The sequence below is a fragment of the Capricornis sumatraensis genome, chromosome 10 (genome assembly GCF_032405125.1).
Source record: "Capricornis sumatraensis isolate serow.1 chromosome 10, serow.2, whole genome shotgun sequence".
In the NCBI taxonomy this organism is placed as follows: Eukaryota; Metazoa; Chordata; class Mammalia; order Artiodactyla; family Bovidae; genus Capricornis; species Capricornis sumatraensis.
In genome coordinates, this window is record NC_091078.1 from 67,439,749 (window position 1) to 67,456,507 (window position 16,759).

General features: G+C 43.8%; 1 protein-coding gene across 4 annotated transcripts in view; it reads right to left on the minus strand.

Annotated features, from left to right (window-relative positions):
• Window positions 1–2,981, minus strand: part of ITPR1 (inositol 1,4,5-trisphosphate receptor type 1) — a 321,362-nt gene extending 318,381 nt beyond the window's left edge. For all 4 annotated transcript variants that reach the window (XM_068981702.1, XM_068981699.1, XM_068981700.1 and 1 more), the window contains exon 1: window positions 2,890–2,981. In XM_068981702.1, coding sequence (XP_068837803.1) covers window positions 2,890–2,981 — 92 coding nt within the window. The remainder of the gene's footprint in view (window positions 1–2,889) is intronic.
• Window positions 2,982–16,759: the final 13,778 nt, after the last annotated feature.

Sequence of the window (16,759 nt, forward strand, 5' to 3'; positions counted from 1 at the left end):
ACTTGCCTCCTTCGGCTCTAAGACATAGGCTCTCTTCATTAACAAGAGGGACCGTGTGGTCACAGTCTCAACATTCATGCACAAATCAAGAGCAGAAAGTGTATACATAAACCCCTGCCCACTGTGAGCCCCTCCAAGTTTAAACAAGGAAATGCCACCAGATCTAATATGTGTAGGCAGGAGCTGGGGACAGGGGTGGGGAGTGGGGTGGCGTGCCTTGGAATTCAACGTAGGGCTTGGTAAATTAATCAAGTTCTCAGACAAGGAGGCATGGGTAGGAGAAAGAGTCCCATTCTAGGTTAGAAGAAAATTTATTGTAGATGGCCTTCAGCTACCTGCTAGCAGCATGACACGGACTGTATCACTTCACTCCCCCTGGTCTCAGTTTCCTCACTGTAAAATCGAAGAGTTGGTCTCAAGGATTCCCAAGTAGGGAGATGTTCATGAGACTTTTTGTTTCTTAAATATAGTGATACCAAGTGCCCATCCTCCCCAGGCCTACTAAAGCCGTGTTGCAGGACGGGATCCAAGAATCTTTATTTTTCACAAGTTTCACACCTGATTGAGAAGCACTTCTCTTGACACTACATGTCACACACTTGGGCTTTCCAAGGCCCTAGGTGAGTTTAAAGTTCAGTGAGTCAATAAAGCCATTTGGAGGTAACTTCCATCTATATAAATGGAACTGGGTTACATAAATAGCGCTGGATGCTGATTCCACAAAAATTGGCAGTCACTCATCGTCATCCACGAGTAGCGCTCCATAAATGTAAAAAATATGAGAAGGAAAAAGAGGTCAAATTTTATTTTCCAAATCCATTTTTACACCAGTTATCCTCAAATATGTGCAGAGAACCAAGGGAATAAAATATTCATCTAAAGGAAAGACTAGAGCCCAAAATTTCACATAAAAAACAGAGGGGTCATTCTCATGTTAAAGGGGAAGACCTTATTATTAATTTGTTCACAATACTTATGAAAACTCTTATAAAGCTCTGTACCTCATAGGAAATCTAAAACGAGATGCTCTGGAAGAAAAAGAGGTACTAAGATTTTAGGGGCTGGCCCAGCGGATTCAGCAAGTGACAGGAAGTGAGCCTAGGTGACTAGAAAGGCAGTGACACCATTAGAAGAAATTAGGGCCACAGACCAGAGATGGAGCATAAGGTAGGCCCGAGCCTTAACAAGGCATTCAGATAAGAGTTGTGGGCAGACCATGAGGACAGGGGTGAGCAAATTCAGCCAGAGAGGCGCGGTCAGACGAGCTGGGAAGGGGAAGTTGGCCCCACCAAGGGCAACTGTTAGAAGCGCTAGTCTGGAAGTTCTCAGTCTTTGTAGCTGTGAAACCCTGGGCAGGGGACTTCACCTCTCTGATACTCAGAGATTTTTGCCCCCATAAATAGCAATAATGCTGCTCACTGTAAAAAGCTGTTTGGGGATTAAAGGGATGGTGGCTGTAGAGTACATAGCACAGAGCTGTAAACACTGATAGGATTCATATAGGCAGTTACCGCTGCTACTTATTATTGCAGAAAAATAAGAGGATGCAAGATTCAACTAGAAATGGAAAAAGCAAGGAATTAGCCAAGAAGGAAAAAAGGACAACAGAGAGGCACAAGCAGAAGGATTCTGCCAAAGCTACAGAAGGTATCTTGGGCAAACTCCAGGAGATGGTGCGGGACAGAGAAGCCTGGTGTGCTGTGGTCCATGGGTCTCCAAGAGTCAGACACGACTTGGTGACTGAACAACAGAAGGTATATTGTGAAGGGTGGGTCTTTAGTATAAAGAGTTTTAAAAAAGGCTTCAGAAAAAATTTTAAAAAGCCACTTGACTGGTGATCAAGCAGTCATGGATCACTCATTTTTACTGGATGACTTTTGAAAATAAAATCTTTATTTGGAGAGATCCAGCTGAGCTATAGAATTCTTTACCTGAAATAACTTGCTCCTTGAGGCTGGAGTAACTGAATGAGAGCCTGGGAATAAACTTACTTTACAAAATACCAGAGAATCAGCATACTTTAAATAGGAAGTCTGATTAAAAAGGATGGTTCTGGCTGCTGTGACAATGAGGTTCTTAGAGAAATTGTTGCCTTCCTCCCCCGCCCCCACATTTGAGACCAGCTCTTGCCAAACACCACAATGCCACCCACCACTCCTTTTCATGCAAAGACATTACAGACCATGTACAACTTTTACAGAGATAACCACCTTCACTCCCCATTCTGCTTGTGCCTGCCCTTCGGGACTAATTCACCTCTCATTTCCTCTTCCAGACAATAGAAGAAGGAGGAGAAGGCAAAAGATAATCAAATGAATACATTAGGGAATGTATTTATACGGGCTTGGGGGGGAAAAAACAACTGAAGAAAGAACAGAACACCAGAAATCTGATTTAAAGAACTTGGTGCCATTTGTAACTTTCAGATGCACACAGTGATCTGAGGCAGAAAACGTTCTGTCTCAAAGGAGAGAGAGAAGCACCTGAGAAGTTCTGGTCTCTACTTGTACAACAAACAAGTCACCACTTAAAAATAAGAGCTTTTACAAAGCGAAAGCACTTCCCTGGGGTCTGTAAATATTAATCTAACATTCATCCCATACACTTAGCACTTTCCCTCTGACATATGAAAGAAGAGGCTATTACAATAATTCTGAATTAACAGTACTAACTGATGAGACTTCATTCTTGCAGAACTGATGGGCAAATGGCATTTCTGTGTAAGAGGTTAAACCTGGCTAATAAGAGATCTGATATTTGTGATTCCAACCATCGCTGGAAAAATCAAATAAAATGGGAACATTCATGTCCTAGAAAAATCACAGTGTTGAAGCTGATGTTCTAATGTCTTAAACAAACCCTGCCATACAAGAAACCAGGTGCTCTTACCCCAAGGTGCTAATAAATCCATTTGTCGATCCTTCGGCGTACAGAGAACAAATGTCTCCGATGTGTAGGAAACTAGACATCTTGTCAGACATGTCTTTCTTGAGAATCCTAGACAAAGTAAAATATGCAACATTATTAGAAGGAAAGAAATGCTCGGGGCGGGACGGGCGGTGGGATAGTCACTGAGAATTGGCTTAGCTCAATTTTCCAAAGCGTTCTACTTAAAAGTCAAATTTAAATCAGTGTGTGACAGGCAGGCAATTCGCTGAGCCAAGCAGGACATATGCAGCCACATTTTCCCCCATCTATCCTTTCATTTCAGGGTATTCCAACCACAGGAAGGCTTGTTTCTAACAAAACCATGACTGAATCCAATTCTCCAAGTTGAAGACCCTCGATAATAAATAGTGAATATAAAGACTACAGGGAAGTCTGCCAAGAACTCTGCAATGATTAGGAGCTGGAAAGTCTGACTTAGGAAATATTAACATGCTCAATCTGCCTCAGGGAATGTTCAGGCAGAAGGAAACACCTGGTATAAAACTTGGGTCTGGCAGGGCCTGGGGCTGAAGCACCAACGGAACAGAATTAATATGAGGAAACCTAGTAATAAATACCACAAAGCTCTAGAGGCCTTTTAAGAATTCAACAACCTATACACTTCACGCAAATGCTATTCCATTGTCTTTCCTTCTCCTCCTTCACCATGAAACCCATGCAGAGGGAGAAAGACTCAGCACCTGGTCCAAATCATTCCAACGCAACTAAAGAGTGAGGCTGCAGTCCCTTAAGAAACTTGGTCAGGAACACACATAGTGAACGGCAGTTCTAGAACATGTTCATAAATTCAGTAAATCTCTGCACAGCTCAGTAATCACCCCACACACAAACAACACACACACACACAAATTATCAACAGAAATATTGACATGACTCATAGAAAGAGCTTTCATCAGGGCCATAAACATTGAGGAGCGGGAGTCAATTATTTAAAGAAAAAAAATCTAAACTGAAATTTACAACACAAGCTAAAGGACCTCCCTAGCGGTCCAGTGGTTAAGATTCGGTGCTTCCACTGTAGGAGCAAGAGTTCAATCCCTGGTTGGGGAAGTTCAGAGCCCACATGCCACACAGCATAGTTAAAAAGTAAAAATAAAAATAAACAAGCTCAGTTCTGTGCAAAGAGTGTGTGCTGGCGTGGACTGCAGTAGCTCCTCATCATTTCCTCAGGAACCTGGTGTATAGATGTTTAGGGTAACCTCGGTCTTTCCTAGACCTCTCCTCCAAACCCAGACCCCCTTAAACATCCTTGCCCATCTCTTTACTCCAGTTTCCCTGCCAGAAAGCATTCACCCCACCACGCCACAAGACTTGGAATGGCGTGGAGAAGTATTCTCTCCTGAAATTGCTTTCCTGAAATTGCTTTTCTTTTCAGAAGAATTATGCCTCAGTGATCAGCGGGAAACCTCAAGAAGCATTTCTCCTCCCTTAGTAGGAGTGGCAGGTACTGAAAACAAACCATGAAAGAACCTCAGTTCACTGCTTGTGAGAAACAGCAAGGAAAAACTCATTTGCCCTTCCAGCAGCCAAGATGTTGCAAGAGATAAAGAGCACTGCCTTGAACATGAACTTTCGTAGAGAGATTGCGCACAACTGAGAACACACTCTCAAAACAAAAGATCTCTAGACCTTGGGGAGAGATACACAAACAACGGGCAGAGACTCAGCTCGCCACATCCCACTCTCTGAAATTGAACCTATCATCCTGTCATTTCTTCTTAACTGTATTTTACACCTATAGGCAAACCGATGTTTTAAAACAGCGGTCCTCAAACTTTTTGGCACCAGGGATTGGTTTTCTGGAAGGCAATTTTTCCACGGATCAGGGAAGGGAGAGGAGGGAATGGTTTGGGGGTGATTCAAGCACGTAACATTTATTGGGGACTTTATTTCTACTGCTATTACATCAGTCATCAGGCATTAGATCCCAGAGGTTGGGAACCCCTGTTTTAAACAACATCCCAAAAAGACACCCAAAACAAAACCACTCACGGGCATTGGAATTTCCCTTCTGCACTTAAACTGAAAAGTCTTATAAAGGGTAAGGAAGTCAGTGTACTTCTGGGACTGATTACGGGGAAACAAGTTCTGTTTGAATTTTGAGTCAGACCGAATCTGTGTCTTCACACTAGAAACTTCCAGAAGGATCCAGGGACAGTGATGAATGCAGGCAAGCAGATACATGCTCGGGAGGAGGGCAAGGGCCTTGTCTACTGTGACTGAGTCTCTCCCAGCCCTCTTGGCCCCAGTGGAGATCAGGCTGAGAAACAGCAGCATGCCTACTAGTCTCTGAACTTTGATCACAACCTGGTCACCTTACTAGAAGCTTCAGGTCCTGAATGGGAAGCACTGGACACTATTCAGTGTCCTAGAATGACAAAGCATGACATACTCAAGTTTTGCTTGCATTGATAATCGTAACACAAGTCTGGGCGCCAGGCCCATGGAGCAGGTTCTGCATTGCCATCATTTCTAATAATAATGGCTAGCATTTGGCAAGCATTATCATGCCCACCACCAGGCTGAGACCTTTACAAATCTTCTCAAATCCTCAGGACCACAGCATGAGGCAGGAACTACCATTATTACCATTTTGCTGTTGGGAAACTGAGCTGCCAAAAGGCTAAGATGTCCAACTGCTAAGTCACTTCAGTCGTGTCCAACTCTGTGCGACCCCAAAGACGGCAGCCCACCAGGCTCCCCCGTCCCTGGTATTCTCCAGGCAAGAACACTGGAGTGGGTTGCCATTTCCTTCTCCAGTAAATGAAAGGGAAAGGTGAAAGTGAAGTCGCTCAGTCGTTGTCAGACTCTTAGCGACCCCATGGACTGCAGCCCACCAGACTCCTCTGTCCATAGGATTTTCCAGGCAAGAGTACTGGAGTGGGGTGCCATTGCCTTCTCCAAAGATGCCCAAGACATATATAATTAACAAGTAGGAAGGCCAGAGTTATAACTCTGGTCCACATGACTGGTAAACAGAGCTGTTCATCAATGGCAATGCCTGGAACATGGATTAATATGTTAACCTCTTATTCTCGATGACAATATTAAGAACTGATTTTCTTTTATGTGCACAATTCCATTTGATAATTTTTCTTTGGTATTTCCTAATTTTTCTGTCGCTGCCACAAAATACTTTGATAAGTTGGGGGGGGGAATTAAGTTTCTTCTTCCTAATCAACATTCTTATTAAGTAGATAGTTGAACAAATAAACTTCAGGCATACTTTATATTTCCTCCTGAAAACATGGGCTAATGCATCCACCATAGTTCATGGTCCTCAACTGAGCAATCTGCCAGGCATCCCAGTTAAAAAAGAGGGGGGTGGGGGCAGGGACAGATTCTTCCCCAGGGTCCCAAACAATGGGTACCCTCACAAAGGACCAGGCAGACCCTCTCTGGTCTGGTGGGAAACCTTTGGATGCTTCCCCTCACCTACCATTAGCCAAGTGGAGGAAGAGGAAAAGGATGAGGAGGGAGTAAAGGGGAGGAAGGAGGGGCACAACCATCAGTGATGTCCTGGAAGTAAACACCAGGACAGTCAACAGAACAGGCCTCTGGGGTCCGGAGGGGAGGAGGTAGAAAGTCATCCTGGGAGCCATCCTCTGGAAGACTTCCTGTTGTTCAGAAGCAGGATGAGAGAGCCTGCCCATGGATCTGATCCTGGACCACTTGTGCCTTTGAACTCCTCATCTCTGCACCCAGGGCTCCTGTGTCACTCACACAGCGGCTGGGGATCACCTAACGGAAGAACAGCTGGTGCCACCCTGCCACTGAGCTGCAGGACCCTGGTACATCTGACACCTAGGGCTCGCTGCTAAGAAACTCTGAGTTGGTCAGCAGATATCAATGAGAACAAGCCCAGGTGGTCAGCTCCAGAGCTCCAACCATCTCTCTGGCCATTAGCTGTTATTTCTAGCTGATTTTAGGGCTTCAGATTTCTTTCAAAATTGTGACTCACACTATGTGGTACAACTGAAGCTTATATTATACTGCAAATTAACTACATTTCAATTTTTAAAAATAAAAAAATTCTTTATATTAAACTTCCCCTGTTTGATTTAAGAAAATAACTTCTCGGTATGCAATGTACAACGTGACAAGTATAGGCCATAGTACTGTATTGTATATTTGAAAGTTATCAAGAGTAGATCTTAAAGGTTCCCTTCACAAGGGAAAAAAAATTTTATAACTGGTGCAGATGTTAACTAAATTTACTGTGGCAGTCATTTGTAATAGATACATACATCACATCATTATGGTATACACCTTAAACTTATACAATGTTGCATCTCAAATATCTCAATAAAACTGGAAAAAAATAATAAATTAAAAAAAATCAAATTCAGTAAAGGAAAGGATCTCCTGCATAATAAGTCAGCTGGGTATCACACAAATGGACTCTTTTGTGTCCTATGACGACATATTTTTACTTTAAGGGAGGTTATTATCCTGTCTAATTCACCCCTTGAGAAAAAGCTGAACAATGTAGAATTATACTGAAACTCCCAACCACAGAGTGTTCTGAACTTTCCAAATATACAAAATCATAGAATAAAGGTCGGAAGCAACCCTGTAAACCCTGTAATTCCACGTCTCGCCCAATAATAGAACTACCCCCACCCCTACCCCCACCATGTCGCTTAAGGGATGGTCTTGTCTTCCATGCGGACCAGCAATGAGGCCTACTCTATGTTCAAACAGCTTGTTTGGCAAACACTCCTGTTCCCCACCCCTCCCACACAACGACAAGCGCCTCCTAGAATTTCTTCTGCTGATCTGTCCTCTGATGCTCCAAGACCTCTGAACACATGAACACTCTCTCGTTTCTCCTTGAGACTTGGCTTGTCAGCATCCTCCCCAGTTCCTGACACCTCCTGGCTTCAGAAGCCAGGGTTCCAACCTGGCTCTGTCATCTCTTCTCTGTAGGGCTTCAGGCCAGATCTACACTTTCCCTAAGCCTTACTTTTCCCATCTGTAAAAGGGGGACCAATAGAGTGCTTCCCTCAGCAGGTGGTCATAAGGCTCTGTGAGGTTGCCTTTATAACGCATCTGCTGATGTACTGAGTTGGCCAAAAAGTTCATGTGGCTTTTCCCGTGAGTGCTTATGGAAAAACCCAAGTGAATTTTTTGGCCAATCTGATACCTGGCAGGAAGTTAAATCACGCCATCTATGAAAATTATCAGTATTTCTATACCACCTCCACCTGCCACTGCTCTGATCAGTTAATGCACCTCCTAAAATAGGCTTCTCACAGAGCCTTGACTGGGGTGGAGAAAGGTGGATCACTCCGGCCTCTGTGTCGTCCGCAGGCAGATGGAGCTGTGGCAGGTTTGCTGAGTCTCACGTCGCCCGCTGGCTCAGCTTCAATTCACTGTCCCCTGAAACTGCTCCCTGAGCAGAGTGGAAAGAAACGGCTGGATTCTATTTGTTAAGAAAGGTGAGGATAAAAATGTACCAATTCAGAGCTCCCCTTGGAGAAGAGAAACTCGGGGTGGTGGTCCTCCAATTCTGAGGCCACACAGCCTGTGTTGCTCTCGGCCTTTTCTACACCTCCTCAGTCTTCTTGTCCACTCTGCTGCCTCCAGCGGCTTCTATACCACGAAGGGCCACAGGTCTGTATCTCCTGGCCAAGAGCTACTGGGGTTCAGCTCCAAAATGGCCACAGCATCTCAATGGACCAAAAAGAACTCACCCGTCTGCCCAATCTGCTTCCCCTCCTCCACACTCACATCACCGACCTCCACAAGTCTGGGGGCACCTCCCGTCCTCGCTCACCTTATCCCTGTCACAGGACTTCTGCCGTGCTGGTCCCTCAGATCCAGAATACACTCATTCCTATTCCATCTCTTGCCCTAATACAAGCCCAAATCTGTCTGGGATCTGTTCGGCATACCACTGCATTCCTATCACCAGTGCTGACCACGTGGTAGGTGCTTAGTAAATATGTCAAACATATGAATGATGATATTTAAATGAACATCAAATCTTACTGATTATAAGCTTGAAAACATTTCTTAAAGCCTCTACTTTTTTTTAACTCCTCTGCCCACCTCACAAATCTCAGGCAAAATCATTTTTCAACTGGGCTTCATTCTGGTCCTTGATTTTTTTTGTTGTTTCATTTTTTAAAAATTTTTATTATAGTTGCTGTAAAGCAATGTTGTGTTAGTTTTTACTACATAGCAAAATGAATCAGTTATACGTATACATACACCCCCTCCCGTCGGGACTTCCTTCCCATTCAGGCCACCACAGTACCATAAGTAGTCTTCCCAGTGCTACACATTGAGAATATGTTCTCACGAGTTATCTACTTTATATATAGTATCAAAAACATATATACGTCAATCCCAATCTCTCAGTTCTTCCCATCTCACCTTTTCCCCCTTGACAGCCATGGATTTGTTCTCCATATCTCTGTCTCTACTTCTGCTTTGCAAATAAGATCATCTATCCTATTCACCTCTCTCACCTCCATTATTCTACATGTACAGCCAGCATGACCTTTTAGAAGCCTAAGGCAGACCATGTATTCCTCTGCTTAAAATCTTCCCAAGTCTCTTCAGGGCTCTCCATAATCAGGTCCCTATCTATCTCTTCCTCATCTCTCTGGACTCTCCCCACTGCTTTTACCCTCAAGCACTGATGCATTTTTCCAGATTCCCCCAACATACTGTGTACACTTTCTGTCCCCCAGGTGTTGGCCTCTGCTGCTCCAGCTGCCTGACACTCCCTGTGCCCCCCACCTGTGGCTAACTCCCAGTCAGCTTTACAGTCCCAGTTTGATGTCACTGCCTCCTGGAAGCCTTCTCTGACACCCCAAACCTGAGTTCTACGTTGGCAACACATTTCTCTATATAGCACCCCAATTACACTATCTGGTCCACGCCCACTGTCCGAAAATCCCATATTCACTTGTTTGCTAGTTTACGTGTCTTCACCACTAGACCATGAGTCCATGAGGGCAGGGCTTCTCTGGTGGCTCAGTTGGTAAAGAATCTGCCTGCAATGCAGGAGAACTGGGTCGATCCCTGGGTTGGGAAGATCCCCTGGAGGAGGGCATGGCAACCCACTCCAGTATTCTTGCCTGGAGAAGGCCCACGGACAGAGCCTGGCGGGCTACAGTCCATCGGGTCACAAAGAGTCAGACACGACTGAGTAACTAAGCACAGCACAGCACAGCCATGAGGGCCAGGACAGCAGGATGATTCATTCCCACTGCTTCCCAGCCCCTAGCACATTGCCCCGGACATGCAAGCAGTCAAACTTGGGTTCAATGTACTAAAGCGTCAGCTTATCGTCTGCCTAAAAGAAATTACACTGTTTCTTAGGGGATTGTTTTTCTAAAACTAATTAAAGCCAAGTTTATGTTGTTGGATCAAAAAAATAGAGAAGAAAGGCCTCTTGGCCCTTTTCAACAGATTTTTGAGACACTGGGAGCCAGAAACAAAACATCTAACATCTATCCCTGGAAAGAAGTACCTGTCTCCCACTGACCATCCCTTGGTATGTTCAAAAAGGCTAGAAACATCAACCTAGAACACCTGCATTCAAATTCCATCTTCATCAGTTACCTGCTGTGTGTGCTTAAGCAACTTACATAACTTCTGAATTTCAACTCCCTTGTGCATATTTTAAAAAATAAAGTGTGTGTGTGTGGTGGTGGGGGGGTGCGGCTACCATTCCTATCTCTCATCAGGACCCTGCCTCCCATCAGGGTCATCATGAGGGACAAACCAAAAAACCCCACACAAAGTGCTCAGCCCAATACCCGGCGCTTACTCAGGGCTCACTTTTTTATTTTCAAGTGAGACTAAAATGAGAACATGCACTTCACTTCCTTCGAAGTCTTCCCTCCCTACTGCCTGTAACTTGTGCTTCTCCTACTTGATAGACCCTATTCACTCTGTCACCACTGCTGGAAACATACCCAAATAAACACAGGTCCCAGAAGTGTTTCAGTCTTCTGCAGGCCCATCAGGTGGCTGACACTCAGGTCATCCAAGGTCCTGCTTCTCGGCCCCCAGATTCAAAATACCCGAGACAGCCAGACCTCAACTCAGCTTCCCCTTCTTCTAACATCAAACCAGGCCCCTGCTGGAAGAGGGGTGGGGGTGGAAATCTCTTCAAAGGAATGATAATTCAATATTTAGAACTTTTCTCCACTTTGGTGTTGAGACAGGCTAAAGCACAGCCTCATCCAAAAAGAAGTATGTTTGTTTCATTTTAAGCAGTTCAAGATAGATCTGGATTTCTCTTTCTTTCTTTTGCTAAAACCTTTGTGGTAAAAACTCACTTACTGTCATTTCTTCCATCTATTTCTACTGTATACACTTAACTAATGCCTTATATTCATTTCTCTAAAAAAAATAATAATCTCAACTTTCGCCTACTCACGACTCAAGACTTTAAAACTTAGCAACTTCTGAAATAAGACCAAATTAGAACACTTTCATTAACTAACAAGTGAACTAAGGTTATCACTTAAAGCTCAAGGGTGGATGGACAAAGGAGGAAATCAGAATCGTGACCTCACAGCAGTGAACAGACCCCAAAGCCACAGATTCCCACATTTTTACTGACTGCAGAAGCAAGCCTTTTGTATTTCATTAAGATGAAGCCACCTGATCTTTGGGACTGAACAGCCTTTCAGTCATCAGGGGATAAAAAGAAACCCATTGATACTGCCCTTAAGTTCAGCCTTTCCAAGAGAGGAGGGATAAGTTAGGAGTTTGGGATTAACATATGCACACGACTATATATAAAACAGTTAATCAAGAAGGACCTACTATATAGCACAGGGAATTCTACTCAATACTCTGCGATAGCCTACATGGGAAAAGAATCTTTAAAAAAAAAACGTGGATATATATGTATAAGTGATTCACTTTGCTATACACCTGAACTAACACAATACTGTAAATCAACTATACTCAATTATAATTTTAAAATAAATTAAAGTTTGGCCCTTCCAAGCTCTGGTGTCAGGTAGAAAACCCCCTCATATTGCCTGCCCTCACCCTCGCCCTCTCCCTTCCATCACTCACTTTCTGATGGCCAGCTGTTCCATGTGTTGTACTGCCCACTCACCTCAACTGTGACAATCGTGTGCACATCACCCAAGACACAGCAAACTACTCCCTAGAGGCCTGCACTTGCACTCACCTAGGGCTTCCCTGGTGGCTCAGCTGGTAATGAACCTGCCTGCAATGCAGGAGACCTGGGTTCAATCCCTGGGTTGGGAAGATCCCCTGGAGAAGGGAAAGGCTACCCACTCCAGTATTCTGGCCTGGAGAATTCCAGGGGACAATATAGTCCATGGGGTCACAAAGAGTCAGACACAACTGAGCGACTTTCACTTCACTACCCTTCTTAAACATTGAAATTGGCTAGCATGGAGTATCTCATGTACTTCTAACAGCTTCACCCTGACACTTTTAAAACCATTTGTGAGAGAACCCATGGGCAATAAAACTCAAAGACAATCTAACTTCTATCCTACAAAACAACTTCATCTAAAAAAAAAAATTTAAAAAAAGAAAAAAAAACAACAACTTCATCTGAATCCAGAAGCTTCAACCACCACCAAGTAAGGGGTTGTAGAGTAACAGCCACTAAGGAAGTTGCATTTGAAGCAACTGTTTTCAGACACAGAGGAACCCACGCTCTCTCATTATTTAATGACCCCTCCCACTACAGAACTTCTGGACTGGTTGGTGTAATCTTGCTCATCTAAAAATAATGAACACAAGCACCACTGCCTTCCAAGTTCACAATGTTCCTTTGCAATGCAGGAAGAGCTTTAGCTGGGAAGCAACTTTGGTTTTGCAAGAACAGCTTAAATGCATTCCCGTGCATTTATGTCTGAATAGAAAGCTCTGATACAATACCCAGACTTAGGGACATTCAATTGCATCCTGCCACTTAAGCCTTCAGCTTCCCCTCTCAAATGTTCCATGCCACCACCCAACCTTCTGAAAAACCTACCTATTCTACAAGTGGTTACCTATCCTACCAGTGGCTTTTACTGGTGCCCCAGGGCCTCCTAAGAGCTCCCAAGACCCTTTCAGAGGATCTTCAAAGTCAAAACTATTTTCGTAAGAACACCAAGGTGTTACTGCCTTTTCTCACGCACAGTGGAATTCTCCAGAAGCTGCAAGACATGTGATGTCACAACAGATTGGAGGCAGGGGCAGGTCTGAGTCCAGTTACCTTTTATTAAGCTAGATCTAAAAGCAATTTGGGCTTCCCTGGTAGCTCAGTGGTAAAGAATCTGCCTGCCAATGCAGGAAACCCGGGTTTGATCCCTGGGTCTGGAAGATCACCAAGAGGAAGGTATGGCAACCCACGCCAGTTTTCTTGCCTGGGAAATCCCATGGACAGAGGAGCCTGGCAGGCTATACAGTCCATAGGGTCACAAAACAATTGGACATAGCCAAAACAACACAAAACAATGACTAAACAACAACAACAAAAGCATTTAAAAAAAAAAGTAAAATAATGACACTCTTCTCACTGGATTGTTTTGGAAAATATAATTACTGCCCATAAAAAAATATGTTACTGTATTAATGTGCAATAGGTCTACCTTTCATATTTTCTGTGTGAATTTTCTAAGTGTTAATTTTGAATATTATAAACACAGATTAGTATAACTGATGTCAATAGAAGTTCTTTGTGGTCCTCATCTATTTTTTCTTAAATTGTGAAAGTATGAAAACACATTTACAGGAGACTTGGAAAATACAGAACAAGGTTACACATAGTTCTACTATATACTATAATTATTTTTAAGTAGATAATATCTTTAGTTGGAGTTTCAGTATCACTCTCAAAAATTAACAGAATGAATATACAGAGAGGTAGGATATAGGAGACCTGAAAACGAATTCAACATATCCTCAGTTAGTTTTTAAGCATCAAAACCTGAAAGTCTGAAAAAAACGCTTCAACAAATTTTAAGATTTACTCTGGCACTGGCTGGCTGTGCAGTGAGGAGTCATACAGTATAAATATGAAAAACTGGATCGAACAGGATTAAAATGCAAAATATACAACTTAACAGCCAGGGCTTTAGACAGGATTCCTTGATTTGAAACCTAAATCCTCTTTATTCAACACATTGAATACCTACTACATATTAGCCCTACTCTAGGTGCTAAGGATGTAGGTCAAATAAGACAGTCAAGGTCCCTGGCTCTCATGACACGCATATTTTAGTGAAGACAGTAAACAAACAAAAAATAAAACAATCAAGTCAAACAGTGGTAAGTACTACGCAGAGAATTAAAACTGTCACCCAATTATGGTTAGTCAGAGAACAAGTTGAGACATGTAAGTAAGACCTGAAAGTCAAGACAGAGGCAGTCATGCAAAAAAAAAAAAAAAACAGGCAGAAGAGCATTTCAGGCAGAGAAAATAGCTCTGTACGGTACAAAGGCCCGATAGCAGAGCAGTGTTTGATACGTTCATGAAACAGACAACCAGCCACAAAGTTGAAAGCATTAATGGGGAAAGGAAGGAAAGTACTGGGTAAGGCTAGGGAAAAAAAGAAGCCAGTTCCAGTGGGACTTGACCAGGGTAAAACGTGTGACTTTACTACAGCTGTGATGGGATATTCGTAACCTTGACCAAAGTATTATACTTACTCTAGTTCCTCATCTACAGAATGGGGACCGTAAAATTGTGTTGAGGATTAAATGAGAAGAAGGCAATCAATGGACTAAGCACACAGGAAGCAAAACACAGGAAACATTTCTGCTTGCTGTCATGCTACTTAATATTTTCTGATCTGTTCTCTTTTCTACTCTTATAAACCACTCATATTAAACTTTTTAGGGCTCATGATCAGTTGACAATCAGCCTATCAACCAGCAAGTCCAAATGAACGTAGACAAGGGGACACATCATGACATGGCGTTTATCTGAATATGCCAGTGCCAATGCCAATTCCAGCAAAAGGTTCTCCAGCTATTTCAAGTAAGACCGGAACCACCCAAGCACCACCAGGTGAAGAACGGGTGACTACAAGACACCCACGCAGCCCTTCTCAGTCCACCCTGGCATCACCAAGTTTTGTCACTCGGCCCCAAAGCACCATACTCTTGGAAAGTCATTCTTCTGCTGAAAAAATGCAAATGGAAATCCACCAGCCCTTCCTGCCCTTTCTTGGCATATCCCCATCACCTCCACCTCCTAAACAACAAAGGGCTCTTGCCTAAGTCTTTCAGGGCTGATTTCTTTGCTGCTTGCTTTAAAAATGATCGCTTAAAAAGAATAAAGGCATAAAGCTTCCTTTAAAGCAGATTCTTTACCGTCTGAGCCACCAGGGAAGCCCCCTTTAAAGTTAGGCTGTGAGGAAGAGGGCTCATGTACAAAGACTGACAAGTGCCTGAAGATCTAAGAGGTCACAGGCAGCTGGCCCCATAGAAACGTGAGGGACCACAGTCACCAACACAAAAAGGCATCACTACACTTTTAGGTCAAGCAGCCCCTCCCGTGGGCAAAGCTGGGCCAACCAGAAGGGCTTTCAGAAGAAAAGCAAGAGTATGCCCAGAAAAAGGAAGAGTGGCCAGCATTTGATCAATCTCCTGGCTAGTGGCCAAGGACGCTCCCTCCAGAGAGGCACAAGTCACGGTGAGACACCCTCGCCCAGGCACATATATGGTAATACGGCTGTAAATCCAGGAAGGGGGTAGGGGACAGAAAATCCATCCTGTTCACTATGGACTCCTGCAAGAGGAGGAGAAGAGGTTCTCTTTACAATCACCTCTGCGTCTGTTACTGGGGACTCTCACAGTTAATTTTGGAACTTCCTTTGAGCAAAGCTATCTCGCCAATATCATCTTTATTGTGAAATGAGGATGAGCAGCACCCCGTTTTTCAGTTGGACAGATGCCCCCACCACCAACCACATTTCCATGCAGCCCCCTCCTCGCCTTCTTGTCCCCTTAGCGGCTAATCAGACTGTCCCTCAGACACACAGCATGTCCCCATCAAGAGATAGTTTATTCTATCACACAAAGCACTTCTCCCCGGAGCACAGAAAATCGCCTTGTGCTTTCATTTTCAGCTAGTCCCAAAGGAAATCACCGACTCAGAGATTTCGACTTTCAGCAAGGCCCTCTGTGACAATCTCAGAAGTCGTAAATTTGAAGTTCAGAGCCATTCTCCAGTTTAAATATTGCTCTTTCAGATGTCTGACACATACATACAGATAAACCTACCTGCTTTTTCACAGACATGTCCGCTAAATAAACTCTTCCTGAAGACGGTAACTGATCTACAGAGTTATTTTTCAGAAAAGATGTCAGTGCTGACATATGCCTCCATACCTATTCCTAAAGGCCAATGTAACAGAAGCCCATTGAGAGCTCAAAGTTGGCAGTCAGAGCACTTTACACTTGGTGCGGAGAGGTCACTTAGCCAAAATTCCTCATTTTATAGGTGGAAACAAACACCTTTTGAGTGATTTCATGGAGGTCACATACCCGATTAGCAGCGAAAGCCTACAGACCACAGGGCTCTGGGAACCAAGGCCAGTGCTTTGGAAGGAGGGATGAGGAGTGTGTTTATTTGGTTAAAAAGTTAAAGTCAGTCCTGGCCTGAGAAGACCCCACTCTGCCCACAGCCTGAACCACAAACAAAAAAAAATGAAAAGAAAGAAAAAAGCAAGTTAGGTTAATATCCTTAGGGTGAGATAAAAAGTCTCACTAAGTCTGGGAAAAATCACTCCAGGACAAGCTTTCTCAGTCTCAAGGCTATTGTCATGGGCTGGGTGGTGGGGGGCGGGGTGGGGGGTGGTTG